General features: G+C 45.6%; 1 protein-coding gene across 4 annotated transcripts in view; it reads right to left on the bottom strand.

The window, feature by feature from the left end:
- Nucleotides 1-2,502: 2,502 nt before the first annotated feature.
- Nucleotides 2,503-16,486, bottom strand: part of nacc2 (NACC family member 2) — a 29,939-nt gene continuing 15,955 nt past the window's right edge. For 2 of the 4 annotated variants that reach the window (XM_076163526.1, XM_076163523.1), the window contains exons 2-7: nt 9,464-9,645; nt 8,621-9,367; nt 7,225-7,401; nt 5,174-5,279; nt 4,821-4,918; nt 2,503-4,722 (exon numbers count right to left, since the gene is read on the bottom strand). In XM_076163526.1, the coding sequence (XP_076019641.1) occupies nt 4,196-4,722; nt 4,821-4,918; nt 5,174-5,279; nt 7,225-7,401; nt 8,621-9,367; nt 9,464-9,575 (1,767 nt within the window). In that variant the 5' untranslated portion in view covers nt 9,576-9,645 and the 3' untranslated portion in view covers nt 2,503-4,195. Of the gene's footprint in view, nt 4,723-4,820; nt 4,919-5,173; nt 5,280-7,224; nt 7,402-8,620; nt 9,368-9,463; nt 9,646-10,625; nt 10,749-11,010; nt 11,952-16,486 lie in introns of those variants that run through there. The other 2 variants (XM_076163525.1, XM_076163524.1) reach the window with 2 other exon arrangements.

A 16,486-nucleotide genomic window follows, 5' to 3' on the forward strand; every position in this document is an offset into this window, starting at 1 on the left:
GACATTTGAAATGCCTCTTACAGGAATGAAAACCATTAAGATTTACAACAGGGAGAGCAGAGCACAATGTCAGGGATTACAAAGAGGGTAAAGAAATCGAAGTGCACAGGATAATTTGGGAAAAGGGGATCTTTCCAAACAACAATCTCATATCTCTTATTTTATCCTTTTCAGTCACCTTGGTGAGTGAAAAACATGATGATGAACAATGATGAACAAGTATTTCAATTCACAAAAATATCTCAGCAAACGTTTGCTGCACGGATGGCATCACTTTCAATCAAATTTAAAAATTTAATTAAATTAAACATTACAGGGCACATTCTTGCCATCATCCTTTTAAGGGTTAACCATTCTTTGACAATTATTCAGTTTATAGTGCAACATATTTCAGGTTCAAATCCTCCCCACACAAGAAAAAAGACTATAAACAGGAGAGAAGCAATAAGAAATTTAGATTTAAAAAAAAGTTAATATTTTTTTGACTTGGACAGTCAGATGTATATTTCAGTCAGATAGGCAAAAAGTGAACAAGCTGGTAAAAAAAAAGAGAAAATGTGAATTCAACAAGGGAAATAAATGAAGAATGCTGTGTGTCTGTCTGAAGTCTTCCAACAGCATTTCAAACGTGATAAAGGCAACTAACATATCTGCATTTGTCTTCAAAAAGAGCGATATAGTGTTTTCCTCTCTATAACATTTAGAACCTGCATCAAGTAGCATGCGGTTACATTCAAGCTAAAACTTGATTATCTGTATGCAATTCAGTACATTTGTTGTTTTATTCTACTCTGATTCTTTCAAAAAGAATAAGATAAAGGCAAACAAGATCAAAAAAACTGTTTCAAATGTAATAATTTATGTGGATCAGATAAGAATGATGATTAATCAACGTCTGCATTCCTCAGCTATGGGTCTATTTGTCTTGTTAATGTGTGGATATAATGTTATTGTGTACATCACAGCATTCACACCCATGCACACACAGTCTAAGGCACTGATCCACTCCCCTTTAATCAATGCAGTGCAGTATATCAATGTTTCCATCCTGCATTATTTAACACTTTATTTCAAATTGGCCATGCAACATATAGCGTGTTGGAAAATAGATGAAGTAGATTTATCAGACAAAGACAAATACTTTTGGATTCTGGATTTTCTCCAGCTGCAGATTGATTGAGATGATTGATGAGAAACAGTTTCTTTAACTATCTGAATTAAGAAAGAGCTGTGAATTTGAATGGTTTCATTCCAACATGGTACATATTTTTGTGTCCACATATGCCACTTGAATGTTAGAAAAACAATTTGTTGGGAAAGGATAGAATATAATAAAGGCCTGCACTTGTTCGTTCTTATATTTATTAGGGAAATGCTCCATCATGTTCCACCACATTGGAAGACCTACAAGATCAGTTTAAAAATCACTACAGTCTCTATTTAAAACATCACCCAGCCACACTATCAATTGTTATTACTTTATGGCCTATTTTGATAGAATACATTTGTGAAAAAAGTCGAGTCATAAAAAAGAGATTCATTTTTTTCTCATATTCAATCAAGGCTCGGATTACTTGCCAAAGCAGTGCTACAGTTTACATTCAATCACCCTCTCAGTCATTCTCTCACAGCCCTGTATTCTATGGCAGATCACATTTCTTCAAGAAAGAAAAAGAAAAATACTGTAAACGTCATTATTGTTACCTAGTGCAATTATAACCCTGTGCTCCTTTGTGCAGGGCCATCTTAAAGCTTCCCCTAAACAACCCTAAACATGATGTGTAGAGTACAGACACAGAGAGTCACTGGCCCAGTCTTTAAATGGCACAGCACTGACGCTTAAACAAAGTGCTTGAATATGACAGGGGGGGCATATATTGTTTGTTTTGTTTATTAGCTTGATATCAGTTTTTGCATTGACAAAACCTCTGGGATGATTTTTAATATGCTGTATGATAAGTGCATGTTTATTTAGAGCAAACATAAGCATATTTCAATTGTTCAACCACATTATAAATAGATAAAGTGTCTTAAATGCTGGGGTTTAAGAAAATAAAGAATAATCAGGGGGTTCATTCACAGAAATTGATGATCTGATCTTGTCTTTAAATGTGTTCTGAGTATCAATCAGAAAAAATGCTGGTTAAAAGAAAGACATATGACAGTGTATCGAAAATCAAATGCGCAAAAACGACAAAGAAAAGGCCAAACAAGAGCTTTTAGACTACATCCCTACACGCGGTGGAAAGCATGAAAACAGATATCAAAAAGAAAACAAGGATGACAATACAGGTTTAATTCCCTGTTGAACATGGCCTCGCTCTCAACCCTCCCCCCCCCCCCAGCCCCCCGCCCCCCCAAATTTTTTTAGAAACAGTCATCGTCAGAAACACTGGTTTGTTGCTTGTCCCGCTCCACCGTCTCCCTCACTCATACGATGCATCCGGGAGAGGTGGAGGAAATTTTCAGTCATTTCTTAAGAACTGTCAATTCTTCCCAAACTCTTTAATTTCTCAAACCTTTCTTTTTTTTTTTGCAAGTGCAAATGCAGTAAGCCAGCAGAAATTGCTCTTATTAGTTTTATTCAATAATTTACCCCCTCCCTTCCCCGAAAAACAAAAACAAAACAAAAAACAAGAAAAGGGTCAGAGAATGGAAGCAGGCCCCAAAATGGCTCCACCACATCAGCGCTTCTCTCTAGCGTCACACTTTGTTTATGCCGTCCTGCACGTTCTTCTCCTTCTTCTTCTTCTTCTACCTCTCGGTGTAGTGCACGTTCTTCTCCCGCAACCCCGCAGCGACGGCTCGCTCCGTAGTTACAATTCTTATCAACAGCGTCAAACACAGTCACTCCTGAGTCGCGACCCAGGTCAGTTCTAACATGTTTAAGACTGAGGTCAGATCCCAGTGTGAAATGGAAAAAGTCCCCTGTTCCTTTTTGCGTATGAATGGCGTAACTTGAGGCAAATAGTAGCAGTTTTTGTTATCTAGATGCACGCTTGTCGCTCTGTATTCTATAGTTCTCTGTATTGACTGTTTGTATTCATGCATGCAAGCTTGGTGTTAGTTTGTGTCGTTGTTTGTGTCTCTGGCGTCTCGATCTCTCCAAGGTTGCACCGTGTGTTTGAATGTTAAAAATGATGTTTTGAAAGTTAAAAGCGTCGTTGCTATGCCGCCCAGACAGTGTTTCTTTTTTTGTCTTTTTTTTTTGATACGCTGATACAGATTATTAAAAGGTTACTATCATGGGGTGGAAAATGTGTGTGCGCATGCATCTGTGTATGTGTCTGTATAGCTCGGGGTGTGTAATGTACTGTATGTGTGTGTATCCATGTTGGTGTGGACACAGGCATCACACTGACAATTTAATCATTATCACTGGCAAATGTGCATAAATGTCTTTATATTGACTTATTTACATTCATTTCGAAGTTGAAATCTGCCTAAATGGATCTTGGGTACAAACTAAACACCGTATCACATATTCGGTGATTCAGTGCTTAGTCCTTACTTAAAAATCAATCTAGCAAAGGATTGAAGCACTTCACCAAAGTATTTTCATCTTTTCAATACAGTTCAACCTTTGCAAAGTGAAGAATAAGACTTTGTGCCAGACGTGTTGAGCAATAACTCCATTAAAACTGCCCAAACGCTGTGCAAAATAAGCTCCTTTTGAGGGCGTGGTGCTGCTCTAAACTGTTTCCCCAAGGTTAAGGGGTTATTTCCAAAGGCAGCTTTCCAAGAAGATGGAAATCATTTCATTAACCCTTGTATCACCCTCCACAGACTGTCAGCAAAACAACAGTTGCTTTTATATTGCACCGAAACCATGAATCATTACAGCATTTGTTCTGCTATCAGGCCATTGCAATATTGGTGTGGGCGCTGAAATACAGAGAAAAGGGTGGAGCAGAAACGGCTGATACTCGGGATCTGTCAATACCATGCCTGTGTCCGCTTGAACTATCAGTGTTCTACTATCAGTGAGTATGCATGTACACAAGTACACGTGTGCGCATGCATGTGTAACAAATTGTTATATAGTAAGATCGATGAGTGCAGCTTTCTTGTGCTGAAGAGTTCCTTTTAGAGGAAGCACAGAGGCAGAGAACGAGTGGTGGAGGAGAGCTAGAGAGCAAGCGAACGAAAATGCAGTGTTTTAACAGATTTCACAATATGAGCGCGAGGCAGACACTCACTGTCCATTTACCCTCACACCTTGTCCAAAGCTTTCCACTTCCTGCTCAGGTGGCGTGTCGCCGCAATTGCCCGCTTCGGCCCCTGGGATCAAAGCTGGCGCCCCCAGTGATCCGTTTGCACCCTCTAACCCTGCTTCATCCTCATCTTCCTCCTGTTCCTCCTGGGCTACGCCTTCACCTTCAGCCTCCGCCCCCGCTGCCTCAGGCCCCGGGCTGCCCTCTGGCAGCAGTGTGTGAGTCCTGAGGGGGTCCTTGCGATCTGGATACAACCTTTGCTCTAGGGTCTTGAAGTCGGGCTCAAAGGGAAGCGCTACCCCCGCTTGAGGAGCACCTAGCGCCAGGCCCAGACCCACGGCGGCCCCCATGCCCATTCCGGCACGGTACACCTCCATGCTGTCGGGCAGCATAGATTTGATCTTGGGCAGCCATCGCTTGCGGACACGTCTCGCATTTGTGCACATGTCAGCAGCAATGACATTCATTTCACTCTCCTTGAAGTTAGGGTTGAAATTCTGACAGTAGACTGTAAAGGAGAGAAGATGCAAATCCCATGAAGGCAATCTGCCCTTTCAAACTTCCATCACATACAATGTACTGGATGGTTTGGACAAATGAACTTACGTTTGACAGCATTGAGGACCCTGCTGTCCAGGGGTTTCCTACTGGGATCACTAGTAGACGAACGGATTCCTGTCCCACAGCTATTGGCTAATGTGTTTCTGCAGGAACATGGAGTCAACACCAGGGGGCAGAGTCAACAGTAGGCACGTACAGTAGATAAACATGAGAGCACACATAACAAAACCGCACTGCACATCATGGCCACAGATGGAGTGTGAAAGTTGGTTTGTGACAACAGTGGTAGTGTTAAAGACATAACCAGAACACAAGCATTAGTGTATTCTGTCAAAAATGTGCGCCTGCTTAATTTACTGGCTCCTGAAGCTCAGCTTTAAATAAGGCTTCAAACTCACCTATCAAAGAATGTGGCTAACAGACGACGAAGCAACACTTTGTGTTTGATGCCGGCACATAGATGACAGTTCATCAGCTGGCCTCGAGTCATGAACACCTGGGTACCTGGTGTGGCGTCAGATAAAGAGAAGCCTTATGGTAAAATTGATCACATTACAATCCACAGTCTTCTGCTTTCGTTTCACTGTAAATGCCAGTTTGCTTGTTAATCTGTGATCACAACCGCACTGCAAATACGCTGCGTTATTTCATTAAAGGATTACTGCTGTGTTTCTTTATGCTACTGCCGGATATGTACAACGGGATGTGGTTAATGTCTCTTGCAGACCCCCCTGACAAAACTATGTCAGACACATTATGGAGTGTCGATTTATGATGTTCAGATAACTCCAAAGACCAGTGGTTTGAAAACTAGGCTTTGGCTCAACCTCAAAGATATTCGGAGCTCTTGCAACAAAGCACTGGAGTGTTGTCTGGGCCGTGTGCTCCAGGAGCTTGAAAAGGTTTCTGTCTGACTCTTTGGTTTGAATCTTTGTCCCGGTCTCAGGTCGAGAGCGTTCTGTGAAAGGTTTTCTTCAAAGATCTATGTGAATTGGACTCTCTTAACAATTGACAGTCCTGACACAGGGAATCATCCCCACAGCAAGTCGCTGCCACCGCTGTGTTTCACCTGATCTCTATGGAGCTCAGTGACGGCGACGCTCCAGCATCCAGTCTTCTCTGCCTCGAAATAGAAAAGTAGCTTTATTTTCCCAAAACAATAATTTGCTGAACTCCAGGAAGGATGTGGTGGCACCTTTTTCTTGTAGGTGGCTCCCGTACAGACTGGCCTTCTGCTACTTTGGCCCGACTCTGCAGCTTTATCCGAGTAGTTATGGGGTTCTCCATCACCTCTCTGACCAGTCTGGCCCGATGACACTCTTGGTAGAGTGTTGTGGTGGTTTGAAAATTTTCCAATTTGTCAAAAGAGCCTCCAAGAATCCCTGAATCTGCACTTGAACGCCACACCATCTGAGGAGTATACAGGGTTTTATGATCTAAAACAATTGATTCCAAAGTAAAAATCCCAAAAGCTGGACTGAGCTGTTTCCTGGTTAACATAGAGAAGAGAATTGGCTTTTAGAACTCAGGACGAGTTTCTTCTATTTTGAAGTCTGAGGGCAAATGCGGGGCAAGTCTTGTCCTGGGACCCAGAGACCGTCGGTGTTGCTTGATTGTTGGTTTATTCCTGTCAAGCCTGGCGTTCAAATTTGGTTGTGGATAACTCCAGCTCATTCTTCCCACAGACTCCCCTGTGAAATATCTTTGTTTTGAAGTTGTCTGTTTTGGATCGACGGAGACTTAGGTTACATTTTAAGATTCTTTCTGACATTATCTGACAAACTATAATCTTTGGCCACATTACCGTTCTCTGCGAACGAGCAATCCTCATTACCCTACAGCTCCATGTCAAAGGTTAACTTGTGCTGCCTGGCCCACTGATAATTCACATCAAACTACAGATCTGAGAGGCTTTTTGGGGATTTGAGCAGGTTGGATTTGAGCTTCCAGTCGAGTGTTTGGTGAGTCATCGATCGACGACAAGAGCAGCGTGAATATTGGAATCTATCGTCAGTTGTCGACAAAATGGCTCAAGGGAAAGGCTGATGTTGCAATGAATCTACTGGTTGTCAAACTCAACATTCTTAGCCATAACAACTTGGTACTTGGTAGTTTGTTTGTTTCTGCGACTTTGTTTAGGGATTTGCCTGCCCCCCCCCCGTGGTCAAAAAACGGCCTGATGCAGCATTAAAATTGGTGCCGCAAGTCCTGCTGCAGCCTTGTTACCGTAACCTACTTTCCCCAGCCAGATTTGAAAACAATCACTGCATCCATCCATCATTCACGCCTGGGATTGTGGATTGTAGTTATGTATAACTGATAGTTCGCTCCGGGCAAGAAGGAAACAGTTTTGTTTTGCAGCTTCCAGTCTGCTGTTGTGTCGTGAATGTGTAATGATATCTAAATATCTTGTCCGGGGAAAAAAAAGGGGGAGTCAGCTTGTGCTTACCAGCCACCAACTCCAGCTTCTCCCCCGGGTCCCCCTCGGTGTAGAGCTTAGGGTGGCAGCGGTAGCCTATCTGACTGATGAGACTCGCAGGCAGCGCCACCAGATCCCGGCGGATCAGCACACAGTTGCGGTTCTCCAGGGCCAAGGGCACCGCTGCCATCTCCGGCTTGTCCTGGACTGATGAAAGCATACGAGTGGGTTTAGAAAGGTTCAGAAACCCAATAGGGTTTATGTTACGCATGAAAACAAGAACATTGTATTTATCCAGCACAATTTATACTATAAAAAGTTACCGTATTATTATACACCCCGCCCCTCCCCATTAGAAGCGGGGCTACAAAGGCAGTTGGTGTAATCTGCATTTTTTTGGTGTTTCATAAATGTTTTAGAGCGTTGCAGATGTATCCCGGAGAAGTCATGACGCTGCATCAGCAACTGGAGTTTTGGAGTGGCACAGGTCTAAATCTGGGTGTTGGATTCTTACCCGCTAAATTGTTTCCCCTAACCTCTAAGATGACTTGTAAGTCTATGCACACGCACACGCACACACCCTGTGCACACATTTACTACCAAACACGTGCACGTAAGCAGAATGGCCTGACACACACACACACACACACACACACACACGCACACACACACACACACACAGGAAGATGTGATGGGTCTCAAATATCCCACAATGTCACCCTGGGGTGCGCTGGCTGATTGCAGATAGAGTGGATTTCATAAATATCTGAAACTTTAGAATTTGACAAACCGGTGTGATGCCTTTGAGCTACAGAGTGCTGAGGATGATGGAATGTGTGTATATCTGCATACGCACAAAATTGGGGAGTTTGCAGTGCGCATTGGTGAGTCCGAGTGTGCGATTGCAAACAAAAGCGAACACGGGATCTATGGGTGCACGTATGAGCCAGAGCAATTACCTTTATGGCAGCAAGAAAGTGCAGTAGAAACCCAAGAGAAAGAGCAGCACAGAGCAGCTGCTGTAGCTGTGATAAGGAGTCTGTTGTTGGTCATGAAGCACTCCAATCATAACTCCATAAAGCTATCTTTATGCTTCCAGAACCCACATACACACTTGAGGCACAACATCCTGCTTTTTCAAGATGTGCATGATGCATGATTTATGAACGATGAAGTAATGTGACTGCCATAAAATAAAGTGTGCATCACTTTTATGAACAGTACAAAACCGTTTCTTACAAAGATGAACTATGTTCCAAACCTGTGCATTTATTGTGATATATTGACGCAAGGCCAAGAGTTGCTCTGTAGTCTGAAAGCAAATGAATTTCCTCCACCTGAACCCTAGCAGGCGGCTGAATTCAAACCTATTTATAATCATTACAACATGATCAATAATCATACAATACTACACTGCTATACTCACTCCCATAGGGGTTGGCTGAGCGTCCATACAACTGACTGTAGGCATCTTCTGTGATCCCGTCATAGGGCTCTTCCTCAAACTCCTCGTCCTCATTCTGGTAGGACGTGGGGCTGTCGGTGGTGGGCAGGCTGGAGGCCCCGGGGCTGCACCTCTCCACCCCTCCTCCGCCGCCCCCCGCCAGGTGGTAAGGCGGCATTCCGGGGATGGCGCCCCCTCCGGCTGTGGTGTAGAACAGCGATCCGGTCCTCGCCAGCCGACTTCCGAAATCCACAGAAGAGGTCTTGGTGTGCGTGGAGGGCGCCGTCAGAGGAGTCGGGTCGGCCCCCTCCAGTTTAATCTTACGATGCGGCATGAGTAGGGACGGAGACCAGCCGGGGGCTCCTAAAAGGGCCGCCACCGCCAGGCCGTTCCCGTTATTACAAGGGCTCTGCGGCTCCGACCCAGTTTCTTCTAAAGACCCGGCTGTTTGCGAGTCACAATGAGGCGAGTTCGCCTTGAACATTAGGTCCATGCCGCGTTCAACTATGTGCTGGATTTGGAGGTAGCCGGCTGTGTACATGACCACCAGCTGTTCGCTAGCTGCCATCGTGAGCTTCCCCGTGTAGCAGAAAGTGAGGATCTGCTCGAAGCAAGCGGGCGTGACCGAGGAGGGCAACTCAAATTGGGTCTTGGTGGAGCTGCTGAAGAGGTCGCGGAAGTAGAGGCTGCTGGCGGCCAGGACGGCCCGGTGGGCTTTGAAGGCCTGACCTGGTGCAAAGAAAACCAGAGAGGGTTGAGTTAAGAAGGAGACATCTACCACTTGTATCTAATGACTTTGACAACTCGTATCTTCTGCTCACCAACCTTTGACCAGGATTGATACATCACAATAGTGTCCCAGGAGGCGCTGCTCATTAAGGGAGCCCAACACTGTGGCTCCAAAGTTTGGGATCTCCACATGGAGCAGCTGGGACATGTTGTATTCAGAGGAGGAGGAGGACGGGTGTTCAGATATTTACTGCAGACACTGCCAGCGAGAGAGGCATCTGTAACGAGAAGGTATGGAGAGGGGAGTCAGAGCGGCGGAGAAGGAGTGAATAGAAAACGTGTGAAAGACGAGAAGGGATGCCAGAGGGAGGACGAGGGGCGAGAAAAAGGAAAATTGAAGAGAATCTTGAAGGGAAGAATGAAAACAGAGTAAGGAGGAGGAGGTGAGAAAATGACTCCAGTTGTGGGAGAAATGAGAGGTGTGTGAAAGAGAGATGGATATGCAGAGATAGTGGGTGAGGGAGAGAGAGAAGAGAGGAGAGAGAGAGAGAGAGACAGAGAGAGAGGGAGGAGGAGTCGAGTCAGTCCACACACACACACAGAACAATGCCGTCTCTACTGTACATGAGATTATTGTGAAATCGCCCAGGCTCTGTTGTTGCAGCATGACTCCCATTCCGGGAGCTTTGGCCTGAAATATAGTCAAAGTGTATCGACGTCGACAGGATTGAGTGTGTATGGACTTTAGCCTGGACGCAACTTTTTTTCACCAGTCTAGACTTCTGCATGCATTTGTCCTCCATATAAACTCTTTATAAAAACGCATCACACACACCATTTAACATCCACTTATGCTCCATTTCCAACGCCTCTCCTCCTGCCTGCATATCTGCATATCTACCTCCTTTCTTTCTTTCCTTCAACCTTGTGTCATTGTTTTCTCTCTCTCTCTCTCTCGGCCACAACCCACACAAACACATACACACATATACGCACGAGTAGTTTCATTATTGAGCAATGCTGCAGCACAGTTTCCAGGAATACAAACTGAAGAAAAAAAACAAAACAAAAGAAAGAGAAGAGAAGAAAAAAAAACATGTCACCCCCCCCCCCCCCCCCCCCCCCCCCCCCACTCTCTCCCACTTCATGCAGTCCATACACACACATACACACAAACATGCATGCCGGCATACTTCCATAAAAACACACACACACACACACACACACACACACACACACGCGCACAGAAAATACTCACCTGCAGCAAGCGGCACACGCCTTTCCTCTGCTCATCGTCTCCCTATAGCGATCACACACACACACACACACACAGCGATGCAGACCAATACCTTCACTCTTTTCTGAACAGCGCGCCAATCATCTAGTTAGGACACACACACACACGCACACAAGGAGGACAGAGGATGAGTAATAAGACTCTAGATGCCGTCTGCCTCTGACTCTCTCTTCTACTTAAAGTGTCATTCCGGGTCTTTCGAGCTTCCCCGACTAGTCGCCCGATCTAAAGAGACGATTCTCTCTGCTGTGTCTGTGACTCTTTCTTGTTTCTTCTCCCTATCTTCGGTGTCTGTATCCTCCAAAGCCCCCTCTCTCTCTCTCTCTCTCTCTCTTTCTCTACTCACTTTCTGTTCTCGCTCCGTCTCAAAGCCCCTCTCTCTGCCTCTCTGTCATTATCTCTCTTCCTCTCCCCTCTCCCTTCTCTCTGTATTCTCCAAGGGTTGTTGTATTCAACAAGTGCCGCTGCAGAGAGAGAGAGAGAGAGAGAGAGAGAGAGAGAGAGAGAGAGAGAGAGAAAGGGAGAGAGAGTGTGTGTGTGTGTGTGTGTGTAAGAGAGAGGAAGAGATTTGGGGGTGAGAGAGAAAGAGAGAGAGAGAGACAGAGACAGAGAGAGTAGAGCACAGCGAATCAATGATGAAAGGAGTGGGTGGCTCAGTGTGTGTTTGTGTGTGTATGTGTGCGTGCGGCTGTGTGTGTGTGTGTGTGCGTGTGTGTGTGTGTGTGTGTGCGTGTGTCTGATCAATGCAGTATCTATACGTCGCAGGGAGTGGGAGGGAGAGAAAAACACAGGCTACAGTTACAGACGGAGACGGAGACTGGGCAGAGTTAGAGAGAAGCCAGGGAGGGAGGGGGGGAGAGGGGAGAGGAGACAGAAAGAAAGTCATCTGAGGACAGTACGAGTAGAGAAAGACAATTAGGTTGAAGCAACTTCTGCCACTCGGCCGTAGACGCTGACGCCTATATGATGCAAAAGGAGCTAAAAGAATAGAAGGGAGGGGATGAGTCAGACGAGAGAGAGAAATGAGAGAAATGAGAGAAGCTCAGAGGTCAGAGGTGGCATGAGCCGATGAATTTAGCGTCAGATCGTGAAACTTTGTGAAATCCCAGTTTGATGCAATTCTGTACATAATGACTCATGTGTCTGCTCACGCAAAAAGTCGAAGCTTCACTCTCCTGCGCGCACGAATCAGAACAATTACAGAATCTAAGCCATTTCTTCTAAAACCTCGACCTCGTCATTCGTAGGTATTTACAGTTTGGCAGACAAAAGTTTACAAAAGGAGGATTTTTAGATTTTTTTTTTCTTCTTCCTGAAAACATGCAGGCGCCCCCTTTGCCAAACACCTACACGCAAAAGCGAAGACGAACGCCGTTTTCACGCGCGAGTCTCGCAATCTTCAAACGCTACGATATACTCTAACGAGAGAGGATTGGAAACGAGCCTGGTGGAGGCCGCAAAGGTGAACTTCTCTCTCCCCCCCCCCCCCGGAGCGAGAGGAGGGGGAGGGAGTTGCGGGCGCCGCAGGCGGTCGGCGGGAAAACCCGAGGAAAAGACACACACACAAAAAAAAAACGGCAAACAACCGCCAAAACAGACGGGATGCCTTCCAGAAAAGGAACGCGGGGGAGGGAGGGTGTGATGCCGATCGCTTGTGAAGCACAACAGAAAAGTGGGCGCGTGCACATGCATGTGTGAGTGTGGCGGACATGTGAAGGTTTCGCCATCTTCGCATGTCAGGCCAGCAATACCACGCGGGGAGGGGGAGGGGGAGGGGGAAGGGGAGGGGTGGAGGGAGGGAGGGGAAGTTGCTGACCTCTACACCCCGACAGTAAAACATCTCCCTCACGCTCACAACCTCAACCACGAAACAACACAAAATGAAAAGCTGATGCGGAGGAATTTCCCATATCTGCGTTTTTCTCCCCCCTTCGGTAAGTAGAAGTAGAAGTATAAGCTTTATTTTGCCAAAGAAACCCGTTCGGTGCAGAAAGTTGTGCTAAAGCGAGGAAACTTTTAACTCCTCCGCCACAGCAGGAATCTGAAAGGGAGGACATGACAAAGGGAGGGGAGACAGTCAGACTTTGGTTTGTGTGATATGTGTGTGCGTGTGAGGACGGAGACACGTATGGACACACATGCATGAGCCGGCACGCACAGATGCCAACACGCAGGCGTACACAAACATTCCCCTGTTCTTTCTTTACACACACACTCGTACACACACACACACACACACACACACACACACGGTGCACACTCAGCAGAGCGCCTCCTTGTTTGCTCGTCTGTCTGTCCCTCTGTGATCTTGCCAGACAGTTTTGTCCGCCGCTCCGTCCGTCATCGCGTCGGGACTGTTCTTCTGTTCTCGCGCCGCCTCTCTCGCCTTTCCCCTTCATCTCTCCCTTCCTCTATCCTCCACCGCCCCGCATACCGCGTACCCAGTGTGTGTGTGTGTGTGTGTCTTTCTCTTTCTCTTTCTCTCTCTCTCTCTCTCTCTCTCTCTCTCTGCCAATTAATGCACACAGGGCTGCATTGCAGTGAGGGTTGGCGCGTGCCACAGCAGCGAGCACAGTAGAGAGTCTACAGACATGCATGTACGTGCCAGCCGGGCAGAGCGAGCGAGAGAGAGCGAGCAAGAGAGAGAGAGGGAGAGGGAGGGAGGGGAAGAGCAAAGGAGAGTGAACAGAGAATATGTTGAGTCAGGCAGACAGGACGGCGCACACACACACACACACACACACACACACACACAGAGGCGTGTGCCCAGAGCTTCATATTCATGTAAATCTATGCACAAATGAATACAAACTAAATATGCACACGTGTGTTGTTTCCTCCCTGGTTTTGTCTGAACCTTGAGGCAGCAGGTACAGTATGTATTTATACACACACATAAACACGTACGCACACACACCACGCGCACCCACACACACATCCCACATATACGCACAAATTCGCACACGCATACATTCTTGCAACCTCTTGCAGTCGCCATTAAATATAGACTTTGCACATCCGTGATAAAAAATATAAGGCATGAACTTGGTTGCCCTGTGAGTAATTATGTACAGTATGTATGTGTGTGTGTGTGTGTGTGTGTGTGTGTGTCTGTATATATATCTGTGAGTGTTCCTGGGCTTGTGTGTGTGTGTGTGTGTGTGTGTGTCCTTGTCTCCAACTGTGTATGTTTGCATTTCCATGTCAAAGTTTCTGCCATAACAAGGCGTTGTTTTTATAATCACGGTTATATATCAGGTGTCAGGCATGTGTGTGTGTGTGTGTGTGTGTGTGTGTTTGTGTGTGTGCGCGTGCACGCTCGCCAGTGTCTGGGCAGTGTGCGAGGTGAGACACAGCATTCTGATAGCTCCTACAGTATTTGTTTTGGGTTGGAATGTGTTTGTTTCAATCAAGTATTCGTCCCTACGTGGAGTCTGATTAAGTGTAGCAGAAGGTCCATGCATATATGAATAATATGAAGAAATGAGACAATGGGACAGATGGCACACACACACACACACACACAGATACAGAGCTAAGTTATACTATAGGTACCTACCACATTACAAAAAGGTTCAAACAAATCATAATAAATCAGTAAAAGCATAAAGGTCACGTCTGAATCCTGCATGTTGTGTTTTATACTTTATAAAATAGTTCAGCTCAGTTGTAAAGTGGACTCAAGTTTGGACTTTTGGGACAAAAATCCCCACAAATTCGAAGAAATCTAAAGAAATATCCACCCCATCTGCGTGTTCAAAGTAACATCACGTCGGCTTCTATACAATCTCCACATGAACAGTCGCCTCGTTATAAATATTCAGATCCTGCAGTTGTTCTCATGTCTAAAGTGTACCAGACAACAGATTCTATCCACGTTGAGACGGCAACGCTCCCTGGCAACAGTTCTACCAATCGGGACCGAGCGGGTGTCTGCCTGAGACTGTCTGCGTGTTATTATGGGATGTCGCGAGAGAAAGAGAGAGAGGGGGAGAGGGGAGAGAGAGAGAGAGAGAGAGAGAGAGAGAGACGGAGAGAGGTTGCTTATCACTGCTTATAATGCAACATCATTCTCTGTGTGCAGACCCCGCCGGGTGAAGTTGTCTGCACACAGCCAGGATCAAAATCATCTTCTCTCTCTCTCTCTCTCTCTCTCTTTTTTTTTTTTTTCCTTGCTCCTTTTTTTTCTCTACACTCTTTTCTCGCAATGATTCACACAGTTATGTAACAAACAGACAACTCTGAAGTGATTTGTTGTGGGCTGAATATTGTCTGGTATCTTTCCGTTTCTGCTGGTATAATATGCGCCAATCACGCAACTGAGCTGAACATACACACACACACACACGCACATACATACATACAAAAAAAAAAAAGGCCTAATTCTGAGCGTCTACCCGCGTTGAAATGAATGAAGGAATATGAAAGAAAATCGCAAATTTGATTATTCCTATATGGCGCCGGATTCGTCCAGAGCTTTATGTAAGCAGGGGAAATGAGTCACACACCATGCTGTCTGCTGGTTCTGTAATTACCGGCCATATCATAGACGCGAACGTATATGCAGACACACGCATGAGAACTTCACGTGTCACAGTCACACTCAAAGCTTTTGCGCTGAGGAAGACAAAACACTCCAGGAAGGTATTAACCACCTCAAACTCTGACATGTCACTTTATCAAACACTCCTGTAACTGTGAACTAATTGGTTGTAGCCAAAGTGGTGTGGCGAGAGAGAGAGAGAGAGAAAGAACCCAGACAGGGAGAGTGTATGTGTCTGTGTGTGTGTGTGAATGTCTATGTGGGTGTGTGTGTGTTTGTGTGTGGAGTGAACTTCCTGAGGCAAAGGCATTGCTAATGGACTCCAAGTGGCTGTGGGAGGTAAACAAACAAACAGAAGCATGACTAGGACATCAGCACGTCGGCATACATACACACACACACGTATTCAACCCGTATTGCATGTGATGACATCTGACCCTAGAGAACAGGGTCAGACAGAGAGGAAAAGAGGAGAGCGGGTTGAAAAAAGGGGGAAAGGGAGGAGCGGCGAAGAGGGATCACAAGACAAAACAGGAAGTAGAGTTAGGGAGGCATAGGGAAATGAGTAATAGATAAAAGGTAAAGCTCAAAAAGAGAAGGAGTTCTCATTCCAGGCTGCAACAATTGTAGAACTTTCCAAATGTATCTAAAACCCTGGATAATGAGTTATTACACAGTGTAATCTCACTGCAAATGCTCGTCTTTGGTGTCCATCTACCCGGGGGGGACAGGAGACAAACCAAATAAGGTCAACAGAGACTCCCAAGATGTCGAAAATCTTCCTTTTTTTTAAGTTTCTAGCGAAGAAAGCGCTTGTATGCGTCAAAGTTGAACTGAAAGTGAGAGAACGAATGAGACATGGCAGATAACAACAGTTGAAAGCATTCACACGGCAGAAGCATGAGATGTGGAAGAAGTCATTCCAGTTGTTACGTCTGACGTTGACGCACTAAAGGAGTCACGCAAGACCGAGGTGTCGTGAACACATAATGAAAGAGCAAAAATTCCCCAGAATCCTACTTAACAGGAAGCTAAGAGAGTCGAGCAAGAGTCTGCAAATACACGTAACTCAAGGGGGGGCGGGGAATCAATGGAAATTACGTTTATGTCGTTGCATTTGTGCACTTAAGACATGGATATGACCGCCGTGTGACTGGTGGGTGTCCAAAATATAAGACAGGATTGTACATATTCTGTAGAACTAAGGGCCCCGAGTTCACGCTGGTGCCCATTAAGCTCCCTGACATTGAGCCTGACAAGTGTCAGTTTTGCTGGAGTC

Source organism: Genypterus blacodes, unplaced genomic scaffold (genome assembly GCF_046128005.1).
Source record: "Genypterus blacodes isolate CSIRO-AG114 ecotype Tasmania unplaced genomic scaffold, CSIRO-AGI_Gbla_v1 ptg000133l_1, whole genome shotgun sequence".
Classification (NCBI taxonomy): Eukaryota; Metazoa; Chordata; class Actinopteri; order Ophidiiformes; family Ophidiidae; genus Genypterus; species Genypterus blacodes.